This window comes from Oreochromis niloticus, linkage group LG22 (assembly GCF_001858045.2).
Source record: "Oreochromis niloticus isolate F11D_XX linkage group LG22, O_niloticus_UMD_NMBU, whole genome shotgun sequence".
Lineage (NCBI taxonomy): Eukaryota > Metazoa > Chordata > Actinopteri > Cichliformes > Cichlidae > Oreochromis > Oreochromis niloticus.
Window position 1 is genome coordinate 23,086,767 of NC_031985.2, and position 23,166 is coordinate 23,109,932.

At 41.2% G+C, this 23,166-nt stretch overlaps 1 protein-coding gene across 2 annotated transcripts in view; it reads left to right on the top strand.

Moving 5' to 3' along the window:
* Window positions 1–23,166, top strand: part of ctnnal1 (catenin (cadherin-associated protein), alpha-like 1) — a 55,282-nt gene that overhangs the window by 15,145 nt on the left and 16,971 nt on the right. For both annotated transcript variants that reach the window (XM_019350378.2, XM_003444036.5), the window contains exons 2-4: window positions 13,436–13,625; window positions 19,475–19,662; window positions 21,906–22,025. In XM_019350378.2, coding sequence (XP_019205923.1) covers window positions 13,436–13,625; window positions 19,475–19,662; window positions 21,906–22,025 — 498 coding nt within the window. The remainder of the gene's footprint in view (window positions 1–13,435; window positions 13,626–19,474; window positions 19,663–21,905; window positions 22,026–23,166) is intronic.

Here is a 23,166-nt window from a genome sequence, read left to right on the forward strand (position 1 = left end):
CCGTGCCTCCTCTCGGTCATATTTTTAGTGTTCCTGCCTTAGTTCTCTACCCTTTTCCTTATTTACTGTATATCCTCTTCATTCTCCTTTCTATCTCTTCATCACAGCTGTCCATCTGTTTCTCTCCCAGGTTTATCATTCGCTCTTATCAGCTGCTGGTTCCTCTAGACTTCCTGCACCTCATATCAGCCGTACTGATTACACTGTAGCAGCGCTTTGCTTTCAATAGACTATGTGTTACTGTCAGTGCATGCACAAACAAACCAGAACGGTGGGGTGGGGTTTCATTTCTCTCATAGCTATGTTTTCTACTTAGTTAAGTAGTTCATCTACTCCAATGTCAAGGAAGCCTTCCAGGCACGTTAGCACTAAGCAGTTTAATAAAGGTGTAAAATGGTCATTGTTAATAAAAGATGACTGCGTTTAATAACCTTTGATTTGCTTTGGTTTGTCAAAAACAAATTTGTCAAGCCACAGACTGCCTGAACCTCAGAGTGACTCTGGAGAGCTCTGTGCTCAGCCCACTCAATGGGCCCCACTTAAGACTTGATAGATTTCCCATTATTTTTAGACAGCAGTGATGGAGTACCAGGTAGCACACACCCATTTCTGCTTTCCTCTGAGCTTCTTGCTTCCTGTGTGGAAGCACTGCCCAACAATGGCACACACACACTAAGCCAGTCTGCTGCAAAGCCCCAGAGATAAATGCTTCTTCATGTGAAACAATCACAAAAATGTAATCTGGAAACCCCGGGCCATGCTTCCATCCCTCTATTTGGAAATCTGTCTCTGAGAGGTTTCAGAGCAGCTTTGAACACTTGAACCGTGGCAGAACACGGAGGATCGATGCCAAGCAATAATTCCAGGCAATAAGTGGGATTATATTTGTCGTTTATTTGACAGTGAATGGTCCCTTGGAAAATATGAGCTCAGTTTATTGGTTTGTCTACTGTGTGCCAGCCATGCAATCTATTCGGCTGCTCTGCTTTACTCTGCATACGCGCGGCCAGACAGATCTGATTAACTGTCACACTGATACAATGTGGACCCACTTGCTCTTCGTAATCATACCGACTGCAAAATAAGCAAGAGGACCTCAGACTAGAATCCAAAGATGTTTAATTCTAACATTTCACTTTTGCTTTGTTTAATTTTGGGAACATGATAGAACAATATCAAAGGGTGTGAAGAGTGTTGTGGTATGTGGCAGAAGGGACAGATGTGTTCAAGGTGGGGGTGGGATTACATCAGGGATCGGCTCTGAGCCGCTGCTTGTTTGACATGGTGATGGACAGGCTGACACATGAGGTCAAGCAGGAGTGTCATTGGACTATGATGTTTGCACACGGCATAGTGATCTGTAGTGAGGGTAGGGAGCTGGTAAAAGACAACCTGGAGTGCTGGAGGTATGCTCTGGAGAGAAGAGAAATGAAAGTCAGTAGAAGCAAGACAGGTAAAATGAAAAAAAGATGAATATGCAAAGAGCAGAGGTATTGAAGGTGACTGAGTTTAAATACCTGGGGTCAACTATCCAAAGCAACAGACAGTAGGTAGAGATAAGTGTCAGGGGGGATTTATGATAGAAGGATAGCAGCAGGAGTGAAAGGGATGATTTACTAGACTGTAGTGAGACTATGATGCGTGGTTTTAGGGAAGGATTTAGAAGGATTTTATTGGGAGTGACCAGAATGAACAGTACATCAAATAGACAGCTCAGGTTGAGAGGTTTGGAGTTAAAGCTAGAGAGGCAAGGCTGAGATGGTCTGGACATATGGAGAGGAAGGATGGTGAAGATGGAGCTGCCAGGCAGTAGGAAAAGAGGAAAACCTCAGAGAAGGTTTGTGGATGTAGTGAAGGAGGACTTGCACAGGGTTGGTGTGACAGAGGAGGAGGGAGAGCGAGATGGAGGTAGGTGAACCATCGCAGAGACCCCTAAAGGGAACAGTTGAAAAAAGATGATTTATGGAACATCTAATAAATGTAGTTTTTGGGGTTGTTTTTGAGGCCGAGCCAAAAAAAACAAGTTTTAAAGAAATCTGTGTAGTCAGCATTAAAAATATTTTTGATTGATTCACCCCCTTGTTTAATTGCTTCAAGTTCTTTGTCCAGTAAAACATATTTGCATTTTTTTTTTTTTTTATTGTATTCAAAGGGCTCCCTGCAGAGTCAGCTAATCTAGCCAAGGCTGAGTTCCTTTCACACACAAAAACTGATGATGCGCAATTGCACACTGCAGCAGCGCTTGCTGTTGTGCAGCAAGTGCAAAAACTATAAGGAGAGGGGGGAAAAAAGTCCGCTGTCTGACATGTTTCCGTGAGTCATACAAGGCAACATTTCAGTTGACTTGTCAAGTGCTGCATGCCGCCTCAGCTTTAATAGGAAAGCCATGGTAACCTAAAATAATCTGAGTCAAAAACAAGTTTAGTTTATTAAACACAATGTGCCAGAATACTTATTCAGTTTCTAATGTATTTGTACCCCTTTGCTGTTCACATATGTTTTGCACATACGGTAAAGGGAAATGTTTTAATTGAGTTATTAAATGTCCTTTAAAGTACCATGTTTCCGCTTACATATTAAAGCCATCAGGCCTCATCGATATAAAAGCTGTGCGACTTTGGTGTTTTATTAGTTTGCTTTACATCGAGCCTACCGACACAGCTAAGACGATGCTGGAGAAAGCGTAGGTACAAGTCTGTCAATGTCCCTGAGTGCCCCAACGAGAGACTCGACGTCAGCACGAAAAAAATATTTCTGCAGAGACTGACAAATTTTATCACTGCTAAAAGTGCTTCCGTTAAGTAGCGAGTAAAATGTATGCATACTTATGCCAATAGGATATTTCAGTTCTCCTTTTTAATGCATTTGCAAACAGTTGCTGTGTCATTATGTAGAAGGGATGAAAAGAAGAATAAATACTTTTGATAACTGATTGGAACATAAAAGTACTAAAATGCAGAGCAACCATCATGTCAATCTTTATGAATTTCTGTCGTAGAAAAGAAATGAAATTTTGGTACATTTTGAAACCTAACATATGAGTGCACCAGTCAGGAAGAAAAGGTTAGGAAATGAGATGAGCCGCCGCCTCGGGGAGTTCTGTACTGGGTGCTAACCCCCGCAGTACACATGTATCCTAGGCTACATCCCCCAGGTACACTGAAGGAGAGGTGGGGGAGGAGGTGAACAGTTGAGACAGCCGGAGTGAGTTTGACCCAACAGTTACACTATGTTCAGATCACCTCTCTGCTCTCCTTGGTTGACCCCACTCGCTGACTTTCTCTTTGTCTCTCTCCATTTCTCTCTCCCTCCCTCTCTCTCTGTCTCCCTCCCACCGACTATCCACCGAATTACGTGAGCAAGAGGAATGAAAAGATGTATTGTGTTCTTTTGAATGCGAGCTGCGTGTGTTTGTGTTTGAGTAGCTGCCATTCTCTACCGCTATGCAGCTATGCAGACATTGCGGCCTTGGCATGCTACAGTGGTCAGAGGAGAAAGGGATGCGTTTTAAGCACCATTGTATTTACCGCCCTTTTCCTCATGTCAGAAGTCCAGTGTTGCTTGGAGCACACACAGAGGCTCCATCTTAACAGTCACACTTGTACACAAGCTGTTTTACTCACTGAATCATGTGGAGAGTGGAAGTTAGCCCACTAAAATTGCAGCGTACACTCTGGTTACTGTATAGGTTTTTCATCAAAGTCCAAGTTGGAAAAACTGCGTCCACTAAAACTACCATTTAGACAGCAATGTCTTTTTTTTTTTTTGTGCACTCTGCAAATGGAGCCATCTGACTACTTTACAGTGATGATGAAAACACACCAGTCTTTAATTATCAAAAAAAGGGTAAGAATTACCTCAAAAAAACAAGAGATTTGGCAAGGTTAGATTTATTTTTCACAGCTGCTTTCTTTTTAATGTGCAAACTTTTTTTTTTTCTGGAAATCTGAACGGCGTGCAATGAGAAAAGGATTCAATGAACTGTTTATATTCATTTTGCAGTGATGGAAATTTATGGATGAAATGAAAACTGCACTGTACTTCAACTCCAGACCATTTTCATGATTTTTTTTTTTTGTTTGTTTTAAAGATTTGTAGCATGAATATATCATATTTTAGCGCATATATATTTTTTTTTCCTGACAATAAAACATAAAATAAGACAGCCTGTGACAAACGCACTTTGCCATTCAGTCACTAAGCAGACACGATACTCTATTGTCCTTCTTGAGCAGCTGCTTAAACACAGTGGGATGCAGCTAGTTTTTATTCATCAGCGATAACCTTTCTTGCTGATGTTTGCTGTGGATTCAATCTGTCTGTCCACATATTCAAATGTCACCTCTCATTGCTAAGCGAGAGCTTGAAGGCCAAAGAGTGCCCTTTTCTCATACAACTCAGATGGGGTACAGTCTGATGGAAATCCAACCTCATTCAACTGCTACACTGTATTCTGTTCAGGTTGTCTTTACTGTCAAAGAGCCCTTCTTTCTGTTTGCCTGCCTCTGCATCTGCAAGCCTCATTACGCCCCCACTTCTCCCTGTCTACCTCCATCAGTGTCCCCGCACGCTTGTCTGTCTCATCAGCTTCATCTCTGTTGGCATACATGACCGAGTGGGCTACGGTTCATGCCGTGTTCTCGGCTTCTGACTCGTGACCTTCGTCACTCACGTCTAGACTTTAATCAAACAAAGGAAAGTAACACAGTGAGTTACAGATTTAACAACTTCGACACAAACAAGAAAACATGACTGTGTAAAACAAAAAAACCCCAACTTATTATAGCTCGCTTGAGCAATAATAACAGAATTATATAAAAATACACTGAGGGAGCCCTGGTATTCACCACAACAGGGAATGCTCAGTTCAAAGCCAGTTTGACAGGTTGTCAGCTTAGTTCAGTATAAACACTGGAAGCAAAGGAACCAGCTACATTGGCTTTGTCCGAAAATAACAAAAATCTAGATACTGGAACCTTTTGAGGACAATTTGTGGAGGTGAGAATCGGTTCGTTTGCTAGAACCAGCAACTTCCCTTTCTTGCCAACATAACAGTAAAAGTACAAAAGTTCAGGAAGATGCAGTTATTTTACAAAATTTTGAACTGTTCCATCAAAATGACCCGAGGCGCCAGGTGTAAAAAATCTCGATAAATGCTATGGGCAGCAATCCAATACCAACATTTACTGACTCTATAAAACTGTACTGTAATCATGTCTTTATTATGAAATTTTATGGCTTACATTTGTCATTCTCGAAGGAATTAAAATTTTACCAGATGTTGTGTTATTAGTAATAGTAATAGGATTCTGTTTGGCTCACTTCAGAGGCCGGTCTTAACACAGTCTGTTTCAGAAAATCTCATCTTTTCCCGTTGTTGTAATCGTCTCCCTCTGTGAGCTCAGTGCCATCTGGGAATCCCTGTGCTCCCACATCGATGGAGTGTAGGGATCCCTCTAGAGACACAGTCACGCTCACAGTCTTGTGCTTTCGGCTCGTGACGTACATTTTGTGACAAGGGAGGCATCAGCAGGCGTAAACTGAGGTTCTGGTCTGAAGGCTGGCCTCTCTGGCTTCGGGAGCTTTTAATGGGGCCACCAAATCGAACTGATCTGAAGTTGGTCTCCGAAAAAGATTTCCAAGGTCATAAACCTGTAGCTTTCCCCGTGACCTCTGCAAGTTCATTACAGCAAGCACAGCTGTGTGTGCTGATAAGACCTACTTTTTCTGTCACTTTGTTCTCCTCTGTTTTTATGACTGATCTTCCCCTACGCACTTACATGTTATAAAGAGTAATAATACACATCTTTAAGTGACAGTTATATAGTATTCATATTACCTCTACAAAATAACCATGGACGGACAGACGGATGGATATTCCAGCCTCGATTCGAGGGCTTATTAACTTCTTTAAGCTGCAGTGTTCTTCCTCGCTTCTGTTACTTTTCCTTACAGTACAAGTAGTTTGGCATGGTGCCAAAATAAGGCTTTAAAAAGAGTATAAAGATTAAAATTTACACTCCTCAGGGTGTTATATAGCACAGACAGACTTGTGGTACAGTAGGTGTGATGGTTCCTGCAGGTGTGAGTGTGCTAAATGAAAATAGCTCTGCATATGTGGTCTAATTCCCAAAGAATGCATGACTAGTCAAGACTACATATGGATGTGGTTTAGCTCGGCTTTAATGCTAAATTGAACTGCAGCCTTGTGGTTGTAATTTAACAAGGTCCACCACAAAAAGCCTCTGGTGCGAAAGGTGAATTTTGCTGCCATTAGCTGACTCTGTAGCGCCTACTATTGTATTTGTAGGCAGCTGTAAGTGTTTTTATATCTTTGCTAGACGTGGGCATGACACATTATTGCAGAATATTCCTGTTAACTGGCCACTGGCCATTGTTTTACAGTGTTTGTGTTTAGTAATGACCGGTGCTGTCCTGAAGACGGTCCATATCCATATGGGCCAATTTCCCAGTCAGTGTGTGCGCTTAGTTTAATCACTTGTACATTGAAATCACAAGGGATGAATGCGCATATGCTGTCTAAGTAATGTGTTAATGCAGTGTAAGAGTAGGATGGTGCAGTTATGCACATGTACAGTGTACCCTTAAGGATGCAGCTTAAGCACTGCAAGCTGTTACTGTACTGTATGTACTGCAGCATGGCAGCTCTAGGGACAGACTAAAATCACTTGCTGCACACAGAAGGAGTGTAAAGAAGAGAGGGATGGAGGTAGAAGGGGAGACGAAAGACTTCTAAAGTCACAAAGGAAGGAAGTGTGAAAGAGAGGATGACTGTAGGTGTTCATTGAGGAAGAAATAAAGACTAGGTAAAGAGCGATGTAGATGTGACATGTCCTCGACTTTATTCTTTTCTTCCCTTCACCTCTCCTCATCTATCTGCGTTCGCGCTACTTCCAACTCCCTTGTCTCTCTTTTCATCTCTTCATATTTTAGAGTCTGGCAGTCGACCAGCGCAGCATCGAACTCCTGTCTGCTTGCGGCCAATTTGGAAGGAATTGCTCACCCATTAAAGCGCATGTTCACTGCGACTTTCATCCCTTTCCTCTTATGTTTTTTTCCCTTCTCTTCTTCTCTCTCTCGCTGTCCTGAGTGAACAACCAGCCACGTCTCTCCTTGCATCACTAAAGACCGAACTGAAACTTGGATTTTTCAAGGGTACCACTGTTCATATTCAAAGACGGGGGTGGACTAGTGGAAAACACAAACACTTATGGCGTCCTTTTGGGTGCAGTACTCCTCGCAACAATGATTCCTTTGTGCTGTAATAGGCTGAAATGAGACCTGGAAGTGTTCTTTTTCCCATTTCACAGTGATCCATAGGCTGTAGAGTCTATTTAATGAGAGATACAATCTTAGGCGTACACAAACAGAAGGCTGCCAAAGTTTTAACAGATGGAACGTATTTTTTTTCTTTACATATCAACAAGGACACACACAAAAAGGCAGTCAGATTAAAGGAAAAAACACAACAAAACTCATTTTCATCCATTCAGCAGGTAAATATGACCAAGATGTCAAAACTCTCTTTTTAGTTCTTTCCATCTCATCCGCTTCTCTTTTCACGAGCTGTCACCTCGTTCTTTTGTGCCCATAAAGAAAAAAAAAAAACATGCAGCAGTTCTCCAGCAAATCAAATACCTGTATCTGCAAATATGCATGCAAATGCTTACAGGGACAAAAAAGGGGAAAAGAGCTCTGCTGTCACCACACATGGATGGATATTTTTTTTTTTCCCACATAGTTCCATGAGCTGTAGTTCCGTGTCAGGATACATTTCACTGTATGTTATACTTGTATAACTATGCATGTGACAAATAAAGAACCTTGAACCTTGAGCTGGATTTGTAGCCATTTCTGTCTAAACTCTAGAAAAAAGTCTCTTTGCTTCAGATAAGTTCCCTTTATCAGGAGGGAAAGTGAAGCTTAGAAGCACAGATATAAATTAGACAAATAAGGAGACCAACACAACACTTGCCGAGCAAGCAATTATTGTAATAAATGTCAACAATGTGTGTTTAATAGGGCCCCATCAGGCCTGTAGGATCAGCTTGTTCACGCTCACGTTTATCTTGCTGCCTTTGCTTTTATTAAATGACAAGATTGATGCAAATTTGCCATCGGAGAAGAGGCTCTGAATTGATCTGTTTTGAGTAAATTCGATTTCTCCTCCACAGCAACACCCATTTATCTAGACGTTCATACATCTCAATGAGAACAGAGGGGGGGAGGACAAAAAAAACAGGCAGAGAAAAAGAAAAGAATGACTCAGATAATGCCAAACTTTCACCTAGTACTGCCATTCAGTCAGTAGCCACGGGAAGCAGCCACAAATGTTCCCAGCTTTTGTTACCCTCTGATTTATAGTCAGTCACTGTGTCCTTGAGGTGTTAGTCTAGATTTCCTGCTTACCAGTGGGTGGACTCTGTGTATTGTGTTGCTAAGAGTATGCTGTTATCATTTCTTTTATGACCTTGTAATTGCTATCGTAATTATTCACAAGAGAAGAGAGGTAAATGGTTTGGAATTAACTGGTTGCGAACCAGAGGAGAGGCTCTGCTGTGTTACTGTGAGAGGGGAAAACGTGTATACAGAACTCTGTGTGTACTGTACACACTGTATGTAAGAGAGTACCAAGGGTAAATGGACCACTTCAAATAGCAACATGTGCATTGCAACCTGGCTCCACGCATTCATCAAGTCACATGGAAGATTAAGCTGTTTTTCCTCCACAGCAAAGCCTTCAGTATTCACGCCAGTAAAGCGCAAGGACTCAACTATTACAGGAGGGAGTATGTGGAGGGTTTTTTTAGGTTGCAGAGGTATTCAGTTATCCCTGTCCATAAAAAGATCTGTCAGGGTTTTTGACTTTTTCATCTAGAGCAACATTTGTGCTCATTCATTGGATTTCATACTATGTAAATCTTTGGTGGGGTTTGGAGGCTTTGGGCCGATGCTGCTTGGTTCACAGTGCTCATTGGCATTCAGACACAGCTCTGTGTGTGTGTGTGTGCGTGTGTGTGTGTGTTTCAGAGGAATGAAGTGAAGAAGGCTGAAAATGTAAGGGAATATTCAGGTGTGTAAAATGCAGTCAAATCATAACCTTTGACCTCAAAATAGTTTTAATTCTTCAAGGCATCAGAAAGTATTGCTCAGGTCTATGGTAATTTCTATAAATGGGCCTCAATATAAAGTCATATGAAGGTGAGGTTTGGGATGCAAAAGTATCCACTGGATTTCCAGTAGCTATAAGTTAAAACACCTAAAAATTGCCATTTTGTTTTTTCAAAAACCTGAAAATTGAATCTTTTTTGAAAAATTTTAACGACCAAATGTAAAATGAACTCTCCTCCCTCTGTGTATGTGTCAAGTGTCCTCTGACACATACACAAACACAGAGGCCTCTCTTCTGCGATGGCACTGTATCAATATTATGCTTTCTCCACCCTGCTCTGTTCCTGTTTGCACAGCCCAGTAAACGTACCCATCTAGTAATCCCTAATGGAGGAAATCCAACTCTCCCTTTGTGATTCGCCGAGATCTTTTCGTCTCTATTTGCTTCTCAGAGACCCGCCATGTTAAATTTGTTCAACTTTTTTTAACCTCAGCTGCAGCTTTTTTTGTTAACACAGGAAACTCTGTACTGGAGGTGTCTTTCGGTGTCACTTTTAACCTTCTTTTGGTTTCACTCTGTCTGTTTCACAGTTTCCCTCTGTCACTTTCTCTTCCTCTCCTGCTCTCACTTGAAAGTCTAACTCCCTCCATTGTACTCTCGCCATGATCGGAAGCTTGTTTTTGGATTTGTGCCGTGTCTGTTCACGTCCCTTTCCTTGTACAAGTCTTTTAGGAAAAACATACGCACCGTGTTGTGCAGACATGCATGCACCCTGCTGAGGAAACGCTTTAGTCATCAGAAATGCATTTTACATCACAAAAGCAGCAATTAGGTCTGTTGTATAACATGAACTCCACTTAATATTGAACAACAGTCTCCTAATGACGTAGATGTGAATCATGTGTCACAGTGATCTAATATCTTCTGATAGGCTGCATAATGTCCAGCCAGACGGCACTGGTTTTTTTTTTTCCCTTTCCTTTTTTCCTAAGGAGTATCCCACTCTGTGTGGATGACTCAGTGAAAAACACTAGGCTCGCAGGAAGAGAGCCTCTTGTACTAAGGCAATATATAAAGTGACGAGTGACAGACTAAAAGAAGGGCTTTAAGAGCGCTTCAGGGTCATGATCTTGCTTGAAAACAATAGTGTGTCAGCGGATGGAGAATGAGGGGAAAAACTGTGACAAGTGAAAGAGGGGTATGTGTAGAGAAAAACAACAGAGAATCAAGGCACAGATGATTTATTTCAGCCTTGTAGCTGCCAGTACAGCTTATCATGTGAAACCAATAGCGTATATATATTCAGAGACCACTTTATTAGTACTGGGTTGGACCCTCTTTTGCCTTCAGAACTGCTTTAATTCCTTATTGTATAGCTTCAACAAGGTAGTGGAACCAGTCCTCAGAGGTTTTGGCCCGTATATATAGGTGATAGCATCACACAGTTACTGCAGATTCATCGGTTGCACATCCATGATATAAATCTCCTGTTCCAACAAAATCTCAAAGATGATCTTTTGGATTGAGATGCAGTATTATCCTGCTGGAAGCAACCATCAGAAGGTGAGCACACTGTGATTATAAAGAGATGGGCATGTTCAGCACAATACTCAGGTAGGGTCTGATGTCCAAACAATGTTCAGCTGGTTCCAAGGGTGACAAGAAAACGTGATCCGCACCATTACACTTGTATCAGCCGGAACCGTTGATACAAGACAGGATGAATTCATGCTTTCATGTTGTTTATGCCAAAATTCTCACTTTTCCATTTGAATGTTGAGATTCATCAGACTAGACAACATTTTTTCAATCCTCTAATATCCAATTTTGGGCTGTGTGAATTGCAGTCTCAATTTCCAGCTGCTGTAGCCCATGTGCTTCAAAGTTTGACATGCTGTACATTCAGAGATCCTCTGCCTTGGTTCTAATGAGTAGTTATTTGAGTCACTGTGCTTTCTTATTATGTCTACCTGCCTAAATACATTGAGTTGCTGCCTTGAGATTGGCTGATTAGATTTGCATTAATAAGCTGGTGTAGCTAATTAAGTGGCTGGTGAATGTTTACGTATAAATTTTTGACATTGTCAGAACTGCAATGTCGTTCCCTCTTTCTGTTGATATAAGTTATTATCATTACAATGGAGGGACAAGATATCATCTTTTATACCTTCCAGTATAGCTCTGTTGAACAAATCCAGGTGATGTGTGTTTTGCTTGTATATTGTGGTGCTTAAACTAACTACTCAACTTTGTGGCCTTGTTGGATGTGCTGTTTGGCACATAAAGCTGGTTGTAGGTTTACAAAGGAGCGCTTCAAGCTGCTGACTGCCCACCCTGCAGTGGGGCAGGTAGAAGAAAATCCTTGCTTAAGATTATGTAGTGGAAATGTAATCGTGATAATTATTATCAAGGTACTCTGTCTTCAAGTAAAATATATTTTTAGTATTTTCTTTGAGCAAACGAAAGACATCCAAGTCATCATGAGGGTCTGAGAAACAGTCTGAATGAAATGCTGGACATGTTCTACCTCGACATTCTACCTTTGTGTAACCCACAGAGGACACTAAAATGAAAGGATAACCCCCAAATGTGTTGGAGTGCAAAAGGGTCAAAGTAACACAAATCACTGAACAATAAGCAGCACTCAAAGGGGGAAAAAAGGACACACACACACATGCATCCTTGTCCTATTTTGTGTTGTAAGGAAATGATAAAAAAATAAATAAATCGACAGGTTGTGTACAGTGTGCACAAACTAGAATAAAACACTAAAATTGTCTTTACGGGCAGTTTTGTTGTAAAATTCTTTGTTTTATCTCCCTGGTGCTGAAGTTAATCAAATCTAAATTGAGTGACTTGAGTGAATCAGCACATTGAAAAAGAAGAATAGGTTGTACCGAAGTGAACAGCAATAAAATCTTAAAATAAGACAGCAAAATAAATTACAAGTTACATGACAAAATGTTCCACGCAATGTTTCAAAGGAGCACCTCTTCAAGGAAAAGAGCTCCATTGTCCCACTCCATTGAAATGAACTGCCGAAGCACAGTTTTGATTGCTTAATACTAATACCAAGTTTGGATTTATCTACACAGATACTTAGATTATACAGTAAGGCTGAATTTTTCTGTATAAGTCTTACACAGAAATGTATAGTTTATTTGTCATGCAGATAAATATTTGTAAATGTGTGAAGTACGTAAGTATTTTTTCACAGGTTTAGATTATCTACCTGTTCTAGATATGTGTTTTGTACAGGAAAAAGCTGCAGAAAACACATATTTTAAAATTATTTGCAATGTACAAAAAATGTTAAAAAAAAAAGATAATTGAAGTGAATGTTGGGAAATCTGAGCGAACATTAAAGAATCCTGCACAGAATGAGAAGGGGCTGGTCATTGATAGTCACGCTGAATGCATTTCACACCTTAATGTATGAGTAAGAAAGTAACAGTTTGCTTGATGATACACTTGTGGGTTTTGGTTTTTGTTTTTTAATTTAAGAAAAACAGCAGCTTTTCAAGACATCTGGTATTTAAATGTGTTACAGTCGTTCAAATCTATCAGGTCACATTTCAAAGGGTCCCATTCAGAATCTTTTGGCAGAGGAAAATCCACAACCTGCTGCGTAACATTCCTGTGTCAGGATGCTGTTTGTTCAGCCATCTGAACTCAGCAGAGCCAGCATAGGTTCTGCAGCCCCTCAAAGACTTTAGCACAAAAGCGCCCCCCCTACTTGGACCACCTACAGCCATAGACCAATTAAAATCACCACCTGCCATTTCCTGACCCAAATGGTTTGCCACACACACGTGCCCCTCATTCGTAGCCACCTACTCAAAGTGATGATGATGCTAACAACTGGAGAGAATAGAAGCGATCAATAAATAATGGATGATAATTGGCCCAGCTCATTTATTATTAATATTCTCAATTACCACTAAAGGACCCACCTGACTTGTCTCTGTGCACGCGTTTCTGTGTATAGGTCACAGAAGATGTGTGTAAACACGAGCAAACTGGTGTTTGTAACTGGTCTTCTATCGTACTGGGTGCATGTCCCACAGATGCATATGGCAGATGCTATATATGGTTTATAGAAGATGGTATATGCTATAGGATAATTGCAGCCTCAAAAAATGTGAGATACATCGTGATATTCAGTTGTCAGGTGGCCCGTTGCTCAAAGATTTACCCCCTTCTTTCTGTTTTTAAATGAAAGCACAAGAATTACAGCTGAATCTGTTTTCTAACAAGGCTGTCCTGCTTTCCTGTTTTTCCTTTCTCCACACATTCTTGCAGATCACCACTCTGATCAACCACAAAGACAAGCCAAAGAAGTCAGAGCGCACCCTGGCAGCTATACACAGGGTGGGCCAGGCGGTGAGTGTAGCAGTGGGGCGTTTTGTAGCAGTCGGGGAGGCCATCGCCGCAGAGAACCAGGAGCTGAAGGATGAGATGGGTCAAGCCTGCTTCGAAGCTCGCAGAGCAGGTGAGCATCTTTGGTTGGGCCTCGTTTTTACTTGACATTTTTACTGAACTGCTGCACATAAACGCAACACATAGTGGAGTGTTTGTTTTCTAGCTTTCACTCCTTTTTATGTGTTTGATGTAAAAAGTAAGTGTTTTTTTTATCCTAAAGGCTTCTTCGTGATGGATCCTGTATTTTCCTGTAGTAAACTTGGTCGTTGCTTTATGATGCTCGGTTTTTCCACTGAGGGTGTATTGACCTGGTTATCCAATAAGCTGCAGGCTTCTCATCAGTGTTTTGTTAAGACAACCAACGACAGTTTCATAAAGCATCGAGCATCACCTTCAGGCTTCAGTCTTATCAAATTTTATCAAATTTCGATTAGTCTGAACAGCCTGGCTGTCAAACAGTATTACACCAGAGGACCTCCAGAGTGCTCTAAAGACATTGCTGTTATTAGGTTGGAAGTAAAATATGAAAAAGTGCTGCTGCACCCAAGGGTGCTGTGTAGAGTGAGGGAATTAATGTGTCTATGTGGGCTTGGGAAGCACTGCATAATGGATTCTGATAGAAGGCAATTGGAGACTTTATGCAGCAGGCTGTTGGTGAGATTAAAAGGGTTGGAGTTTCCCTAATATTCAGCACCTCAGACAGAAATTGATAGTTTCTTTGTTATGCAGATAAATATTTGTAACCTGTGTGAAGAACCAATCATATTTTCCCATCGATTTATATTATTTGACCTTTTCTGTGTTGATTTCTCTCCACGGCTGCAGCTCTAAAGAGAGATTCTCTCTACTAACATCTCTACATTTGTAAAGTGTTCTGTAAATATTCTTCCCAAAAGCTATATCGATGTGGATAATCCTGGTGTCCTTGGAAGTTTACATAGAAAGTTTCATCCATAATAATTCATGTGTCTTGGAGGACTTAAGGCACAGACATACAAACATACACTACAATCATTATATTAAGATTAGTGGTATTAGTAGTAGTAGCAATACTACAGATTATATAATACTGGATACCCTAATGGGATTTTGTCCTGATAAAGGTATCATGCTGAACATCTCAGAGGGTTTCAGCCCAATTTCTAAAACATGCTCATGAGGTCCTGGAGTTGAGTTGAGTTGAGCATTTAATAGTTGCCCTCTCTCCTGGGATGCAGTGCAATCCATTTCTTCATAACCCTGAGCAGATCGGAGCAGATTTGTTTGGATGAATGAATGAGATATTGAGTGTAAAAACTGAGGGTGGCATCAGTTCAGGCTGGCCGCCAAGTCAAGCTCGGCATGCAATCGATGTACATCATTTGATAGCAGCTGATATTAGTGCCAGCTCTGCTTTTCGGTAAATTTCATATGCATGCTATTTAAACCTGCTTTAGCCTCCATTTCATTGTTGAGATGCTGCAAGCTGCTTTGCAACCCACTCGCCTTTTCCCTCCATGTGTGACTTATGGTACAGTCACACTACTGATGACAGTGGTTGGAGACTATAGCACATGGTCAATATTTTGTCCCTGCCCCAGCTTGTAATCTCTTTGATTTTTGAAGTAATGGCTTTGAAAAGAGGATCGAAGTTTGCGACCACTCGCAGTCAGACGCAGCTAGTCTGGTATCAGTTTGGGTTGTGTTTACATGCAGTCTGTTTTCGATAATACAGCAGTTTACAGTGATAAATCAGCACAAACTGTAAATCTGGTACCATCTTTTGAAAATCTGTTGCTGTCTACATACACAGAAATTCACATTAATTACTTACATTCAGAGTCCAGTCTGATTCTCATACATTTGAAACAGAAATTCCTCCAGAAATAGTGACATAGTTGCTGACTTACACAATCTGCAACTACTTTTTTTATGTAGGACTATAACAAGAAAAAGTTGATTGTCTCCCGTTGTAAGGAGACGAGTTGCAGACGAGTTGTGTTCCTCAGCTCAGACTGACTCAGACTGATTGCAACGTGTTGGCAATTAAATGGCATTTGTTTGTAAACCTTCACCAGTCTGTCTGACAGACAGTTGTTTGAAGAAAGGTTGCCACCAACCAGGAAAGCCCTCATTTTTTTTTATCCATCCATCCATCCATCCATCCATCCATCCATCCTTCCTCTTATCAGGATCGGGGGCTATCCCAGCTATCATAGGGCAAAAGGCAAGGTACACCCTGGACAGGTTACCAGTCTCATTTTCAGTTATTTATTTTTTTCTTCCCGCTCATTGCAAGGCTACTGTCTTTTTATTTATTTATTTATTTATGACTAAGCTATAAATGCATAACATATCTGTTGACACTGAAGCCTGTACCTGGGGTCTTCTTGTTGCTCCCTGAAAACTACAAAGAGATGCGAGGAGTCTTTGGAGAGGTCAAAAAAGTAGCCACCAGTGTTAAAAGACAAGAAAGAGCGAACTGTTAGCTCTAACTGAAGATGGGAAAGACGAGGTGATATTTTTGTGAGAGATTTGCTTTTCCCACTGTTTTTAGCACTTCCCCTTGTATTGCCTTTTAAGATCCTGTCTAAAAATATACACTCTCTGGCTTCCTGTCAGTCCAAATGTTCTCACAACCCTTAGTTTAGATAGTTGTTATCACTTGCAAGTGTAACTTTTCTTCATCTCTGCCAACTCTCGCAATCTTATCAGACAAAACAAGGACCTCATTTAGCCTTCTACAGAGCAAACCGGAAACAATATCGCAGCGGATAAGAATTTAGCCTCAACACCGTGATAATAGGTTTATGTTGTGGGAACCAGCTTGTGTAGCTTTAATCCTCTCACAGTGCTGATTTGTAAAGACGGCTAAAACTCAAACAAAGAGAGCGCTGGTGGGAGGAGGAGAATAGACTGATGAGAAAGTGTGTGTGTTTGTGAAGCTGCGTGCGCTGAGGTAAAACCAAGTAAAGTGTATGTGTGCACCTGTGTGTGCGTGTGTGTTGCTTGCCCACTGTGACTAATTTATTCCAGTTCTTGCTTTCCTCTCATGGAGGTGTTTTCACAGTTTTCCCTCATACTTATACTGACAGTCTGTACAATTGTTCCCTGATTAAAAAAACTTTTTCCCCCCTTTTTTTTCTAGTCTCTGACTTTTAAAAAAAAATAAATAATGGAGACATCTTGAGGGATGATAAAAAAGGTCTTTTCTCTTAGATTTTGTTAAAGTCTCTGGGAGAAAGAAGGGCTAGTTAGTGAAGGACTGACATTTCTCTAATACCTAGCCGCAGGGAGAGTTTAATCAGGCAGGCTTCAGCCTTGTGTGCGCTGTAATGAATGAAATAAAAGCAGGCTGAAAGCACTAGTTTAATTAGATGCTACCCATCATCGGCGCGTCGCAGGGATCCAATGAGGCAGGTCAGTGAAGGCAATCTGTGCCGGATCTCTGTCTCTGTCAGTTTCACTCAGTTTCTTAGTGTCATTCTCACATTTCGTGATTTCTGCCTTTCCCTTTCTTCCCAAGATGTCAAAGAAGGGTAGCTGGGATCAGGATGAGAATGAGTAAACAATCAAAATGTTTTATCTAAGTAGCATATGATGTATGAATGACACAGAAACACGGCTACAGCAGTGTTGGCACCTATACACTCTCTGGCTTCCTGTCAGATATCAGATTCCAAATGTTCTCACAACCCTTAGTTTAGATAGTTGTTATCACTTGCACTAGCCTGCACTAGACACAGTACAACTGAGGTGGTGGGGTACATATTCATTTTGAAAGTTGTTATGTAGTTGAAAGTGGGATTATACAAAATTCTAAGTGTAATGTGCCTGATCCATTGCCATCCATGGAGTCAGGCAATATACCAGCATATCACTGATTACACGGTCAGGTTTTCACTTATCAATAATGAGTCGATCATTCAGGAAACAAAAGAATTCATTCACACAGCAAACAACTTTTTGTGTAGGGCAACACTGCTTTGTACATGAACAGATAGATTTGACACGTAAAGGCTTAGTAGGATAGGTTTGATTTCAACTCAAGATTATGAAAATCTGCGCCGAGCACAATTTATATTCTGCTAATGGAGAGGCGAGAGTTGGATTAGGCCTCTGTTATCCACCCTGGTCGTGGTCATGGGGGGGTTGTGCAGCATTCTTTGTGAGGCGGGCCTCAAATGTTTTAACTGGTTAGCAGAGCTGGCACTGAAAAGCAGCCTGTCGGATGCAATCAGTTCCTCACTGCAGCTTCTTTTAAAGGACCAGCCAAACATAATGGACAGCTAAGCTGCAGCACTTGATAGCGACCTATCCCCTTCCCTTTCCTTTCTGAACTCTGAACTCTTGCTGAGATTTCTTAACTCTGTACATTTTCCTCTTGATAGAGGATATTTTGGTAATGGGTTTTCAGCCTGCTCTGTATAACTCTACATTCTTCCCTTTTGGGGGTAGTTCTAGTGCAGAGTCTGTTCCAAAGTGTGCCCATTCGGAACTGGCTGATTGCTTGACCTCTGGTATAGCTGCTCGCAGCTTTCTCATAATCACAGATCAACCGCCCAGCCGGAGAGAAACACTGCTGTGAGTCCTTTTTGTGTTGTTAACCGTATCTGTCTAAATAGTTATCTGATCATCTAAAGGAGCTGACAGAGTGTTAGACGTCGGCAATCTTTTAAGTAGATTGCACACATCATTGTGCAACTGTAATAAAGTTGGGTACAACATCAGGTCCGTTGTATGTGGACTATAAAAAACCATAGGCTGGAATAAAGTCAGTTTCTCAGTTAATTCCTTTATTTATTAGTGATATAAGCATTTTTTGTGTGTGTATGTATTAGTATTATCTGAACTAACTACTTTTTTAAAACTCTTAAAACAAGTCACATTGGAAGCATACCAGTAAGTTGGGGGCTGGGTTGTAATAGCAGATATGCTAGTGTGCTAAGTTCCAGTCTGTCCAAGACTTTACTGCCAGAGGTGAAGAGTGACACACTGGAGGAACATGACACAGTGTAATAACTAACAGGCCATGATCAATTGACTGTCCATCCGTCCAATTTCTTCCTCCTATCTGGGTCCAGATCTCAGTGACAGAAGGCAACAGAAAAATAGCCCTAGAGGTGTTTCTTCCTGCCACATCCTGCAAATCTTTCTGAGTACTTCCAGGCCAGATGGGATATGTAAACCCTGCAGCATGTTCTGGGCCTGACTCCACAAATAGGAGAAGATCCTTTTTGGATAGCCTGACACCAAGTCAGAAAGTGTTCAGGGCCAACCAAGTTTCCATGGCCTCTTCAAAGTGAGCTTTTGGGCCGTGTGACTTGACCTTTCACTGCCTAATCTGTTTGTCAGTTTTTATAAACAGAGTTAAAAAGTCCAAAAAACGTCGCTGCTGGATATAGCCCAACTAGAACTGGACTTCTTACATAACATAAACACATTAAAAGCATTTAAAAAGCAGACTTGTACCGAGCAGAACTTTTTATTTTTCCCCCTGCTTCTCAGCCAATAGATCATTTCAAAATAACCTGTTTTCTTTTTGTTTCCAGCTCACGTATTTGGTGAGGTGTAGAAAAAAAAAACTGTAAAACAGATGGTGGATGGCAAAAAAACCTCTGTTGGTATAATTAAAATATACACAAGCTTATAAAGAACTGATGTCTACACTTAAGGAAAAAAACAAACTATATTTAATTTTCATGTGTGAAGCTGTGTTTGATCTCAGAGATTAAATTCAGTAAAATTTCCCTTTTATTTTAACGTACTCTTAGAAATTAGGCTTTTTTTGGGGGGGGGATGAGAATGAAAAAGAACACTCATAACGGTTAATATAGCATTCCTCTTTATCTGCAGGTGAAGTAATGTCAAACAGGTTATCATCTCAGATGGTTTAAAGTTCTACCATTGTGGATTGATGACCCACGCTGTCCCTTACAGGTGATGCCATAGCCCAGCTGACAGATGTTGGCTCGGCCCTGCCGTCCCAGTTGGATGGACGTGTCACAGTGTTCAGTGATAGGACAGCGATGGTGAAGGCTGCTCGATTGCTCCTCTCTTCTGTCACCAAAGTCCTGGTCCTGGCCGACCGCATCGTCATCAAACAGATAATCACATCACGCAACAAGGTGAGCCATAACGCACGTGAGCCATAGCCATATAACCACATGAATGGGTTCTCTTGCTTTGTTTATCTTCTACACGTTTTGGTCCACACAGAAATACACACACATGCACGTGCACACACGCACGCGCACACACTAGCAAACTCCATCCTGAGTCCTTTATGTCCTAACAGATAAGCACTGGCTCTCTGAAGAAGTACTCTGGAGGTAATTGAAGGGAAACAGCACATTTAGCAACCACATAAAAACGCAGAACCAGAGACTGTCTCTCTCTGTCGTACCTGGCTATGCTCTTAGCCAGACAATGTGATACAGATGTAGCTCTGTAGACTGAGCCAAGAATGGAAACGGGCCCTAATCATGACTGGTTAGCCTCGTTTCGACAGACAGTCGACAGCCCCCTGCTCTCCATTATTGGCAAACGCAATTATAGCTCTTCCTCCTCTTTACGTGGCATGGATAAAAGCTGCTTATGCTCGGTATGCTAGCATGGCCTCATTGCCTAGCATAAATGTCATGCAAATGAATTTAAAGAAGATATTGCTGATATACTTCTATCACATTGAACTGTCAATGCAACAAATGGCAGGATGAGGTTGACAGAAATAAAAAAAGTGTATATTAACTCTAGTATGGCAGATGATGTTTTTAGTCTCCCTACTAATATTCTCATCAACATAGACAGTATAAAAGATGAATGTCGCTGCCATGAAGTTTTGCCATTTTGGTTTCAAAAACCTGACTGCAGCAAGGAGTGTGAAATGGCTTGCTCATTGGCTAAGTGGTTATCACCTGTCAATAGCCAATGAGCTTACCATGGATAATCTTCCGGTATCCACTGGCTAAGATTTGAAAATGGACTTAATTTTTTGTTCAATATGACACGAAATGAGTGACTGAGTCCACAAAGTCATGAGGAACTTGTTAACAGAGGTCATGTCAAGGCATTTTCCCTCAAACTTCAATTCAGGTTTCTCGTATGATGTCTTGCACTCATTGCTCGATTGTTGGCCATTGCATATGATACCACCAGTTGTTATGGGAAACATTTTTAGTCCCCAACTGGTAAATGTTGGCATTGCTGGCAGTGGATCCTGAAGGTTTGTGGCTATTGCTAGATGAAGTTGGTTGCAAAGAAAGTGCTACACCAAAGACATCCTAGTGACTGCTTTGGTTGCTACCAGATTGCCGTGGTTTCCTGTAGTTTTTCGTACGAGTGGTAGGCGCATCAGAAATGGAGAAGTTTCATCCTCAAAAATAAAAGTTGCACCTTTCTAAACATGTTGGCTGAAGTTTCACTACAGCTCACAGGGTAGCTGGACAGTGTTTGTAGAGAAGTCCATTTCTTCCACATCAATATGCTAGCAACCAAAGTAATCTGCCAACTGGCTGGGGACTTCTTATTTTTCCCTAATTACAGGTCCTAGCCAACCTGCATGACTGCGACTTTGGCAATCATTTTCCACACGACCGCCTCAGCAACCATTCAGCAACAACTCTGGGAATATTTGTTTTTCCTTCACAACTGGTGTTAATTTTGACAGCTGTTTTTGGTTTTGCTTTAGCCTTAGTCTTTTGACTAAAATTACATTTAGGTTTGGTCATAATTTAAGCCTCCAAATTCTGTTTATTTTTAGTATTGTGTTTTTACCATGGTGGATGACAAACAAGGAGCTTGGGTCCTTCCCACCCTGTGTGTCAACAGCAGATTAAATGTGTGCGTCTGACCTTACTGCACAAAGGGGATTACATCCGATTAGATCACCTTCAATTCAAACTTAGTTCTAATTGGAAATTGTCTTTTCAGAACATTTTCATCTTGTTTTTATTCATTGATGAAAGTGTCAGGACACTTCAACATAGCATCTGACCGCATGCATTTGTTTTTATTAAGTGATCGTCTTGTTTTTGTCATAAAAAGTGGTCGTGGATGAAAATTATTGGTTGACGTAATAAACACTGCTCACAACTGGTGGTTGCCAAATGGTTGCAGACCTGTCTCTAGGCCTTTTGACTGAGTCCTTATTTACTTGATCCTAAACTGTCACCCATGATTGTCACGTGTTCAGAGTGTGACATGTGTTTGTAAAACATGTCAGTGGCCTTCAGGTAGAATCCAGGTTTAAAGCACTTCCACAGTGGCTTCATTTTTCAAACCCAAAAGCAATGCCCCGGTTTTATACTGCCTATGATACCAAACCATGTGGCCATTTCCAGTGCTACTCTGATGTTCTTCCTGCTTTCAGGTTCTGGTAACGCTCGATCACCTGGAAAGAGTCAGCACCTTCCAGGAATTTGTTCAGATTTTCAGCCAGTTTGGCAACGAGATGGTGGAGTTTGCTCACCTGACGGGAGACAGACAGAATGTGAGTGGCATCTTAAGGAACACAATCTGGTTATTTTTGCTTGAAGAGGATAAGAATCCTCAGTTTACTTAAAAAAAAAAAATCCCTCATTAAATGAAAACGTTTGCAAATTTGTATCACTTTATGAGCATGAAGTCTTTTCAATTCTGCAACACTGAAAAACATGTTTGTTTATTCATATCGGCCTAATCTAGCAAACGTTGATTTTGTAAACACAATTTTCTGAATGTGAAAGCAGGCGATGAAATTGCACTTTAAAACCTCATGTACCTACACTGTGAATGTGCCGGCAAACTCAGAACAAATCAATAACACGCGTCAAATATTTACACTCCCCAGCAAATCAAACAATTACAGAGTAACAAGGCTTCCTCTGGTTTCTTTTGTTTCCGTCAAGTTTCTTCATCTCTTTCTGTGTCTATTTATTCTCCCAACCAATGTCTCAATCCATAAAAGAAATGCACAGGTCAGTTATGACTCACATCTCACAAATACGGTTTGCAACACGATTCCGTGCTGTGCTTTCAGCAGTCCTTTCTCTTTGCAATTTATCAGCTATCCAAATTTGCAAGACAAAACTTTTGCTCAAAGCTTCAAAAACAGTCCAACTTCAGGCAGCTAACTTTGTACTGTCAGAGACTGCTAATCCTATTTTGATCCATACATCCAGCCTCTGCAGCTAAAGCGCTTTGCCTGCAGAAGTTGATGCAAAGTGCAACGGCTGCGATATCTCTGCAGGGAGGGGAGGATCGACCATCCTTCTTTCTGAATTTCATCAGGTCTCGTGTTTTGACACACACGTCACGTCTCTCTCCAACGCTCCTCGTTGCTGCTAATGCTCTCTCCCCTCATTTGCCACCCTGTTTTGTGTGTGTGTGTGAGTGAGTGAGTGAGTGTCAACTCCAGCTCAAACACTCACACACACACACATTGCTTTAGAAAATCTACCATCTTCATCTATTGAGGCCAGGCGCGCACAGAGGCAAAAATAATGACAGATAATCACACCGTCTTTGTAATCTATGGCGAAGTGCCCAGAAAGGAGTTGATTCAGCTGCCTTTTCCAAATCCAGTATCTACATAATTCAAGCTGCCTATTTCTGAGCGGAGTACACAAAGAAGATGCGGCAGGTCATCCACA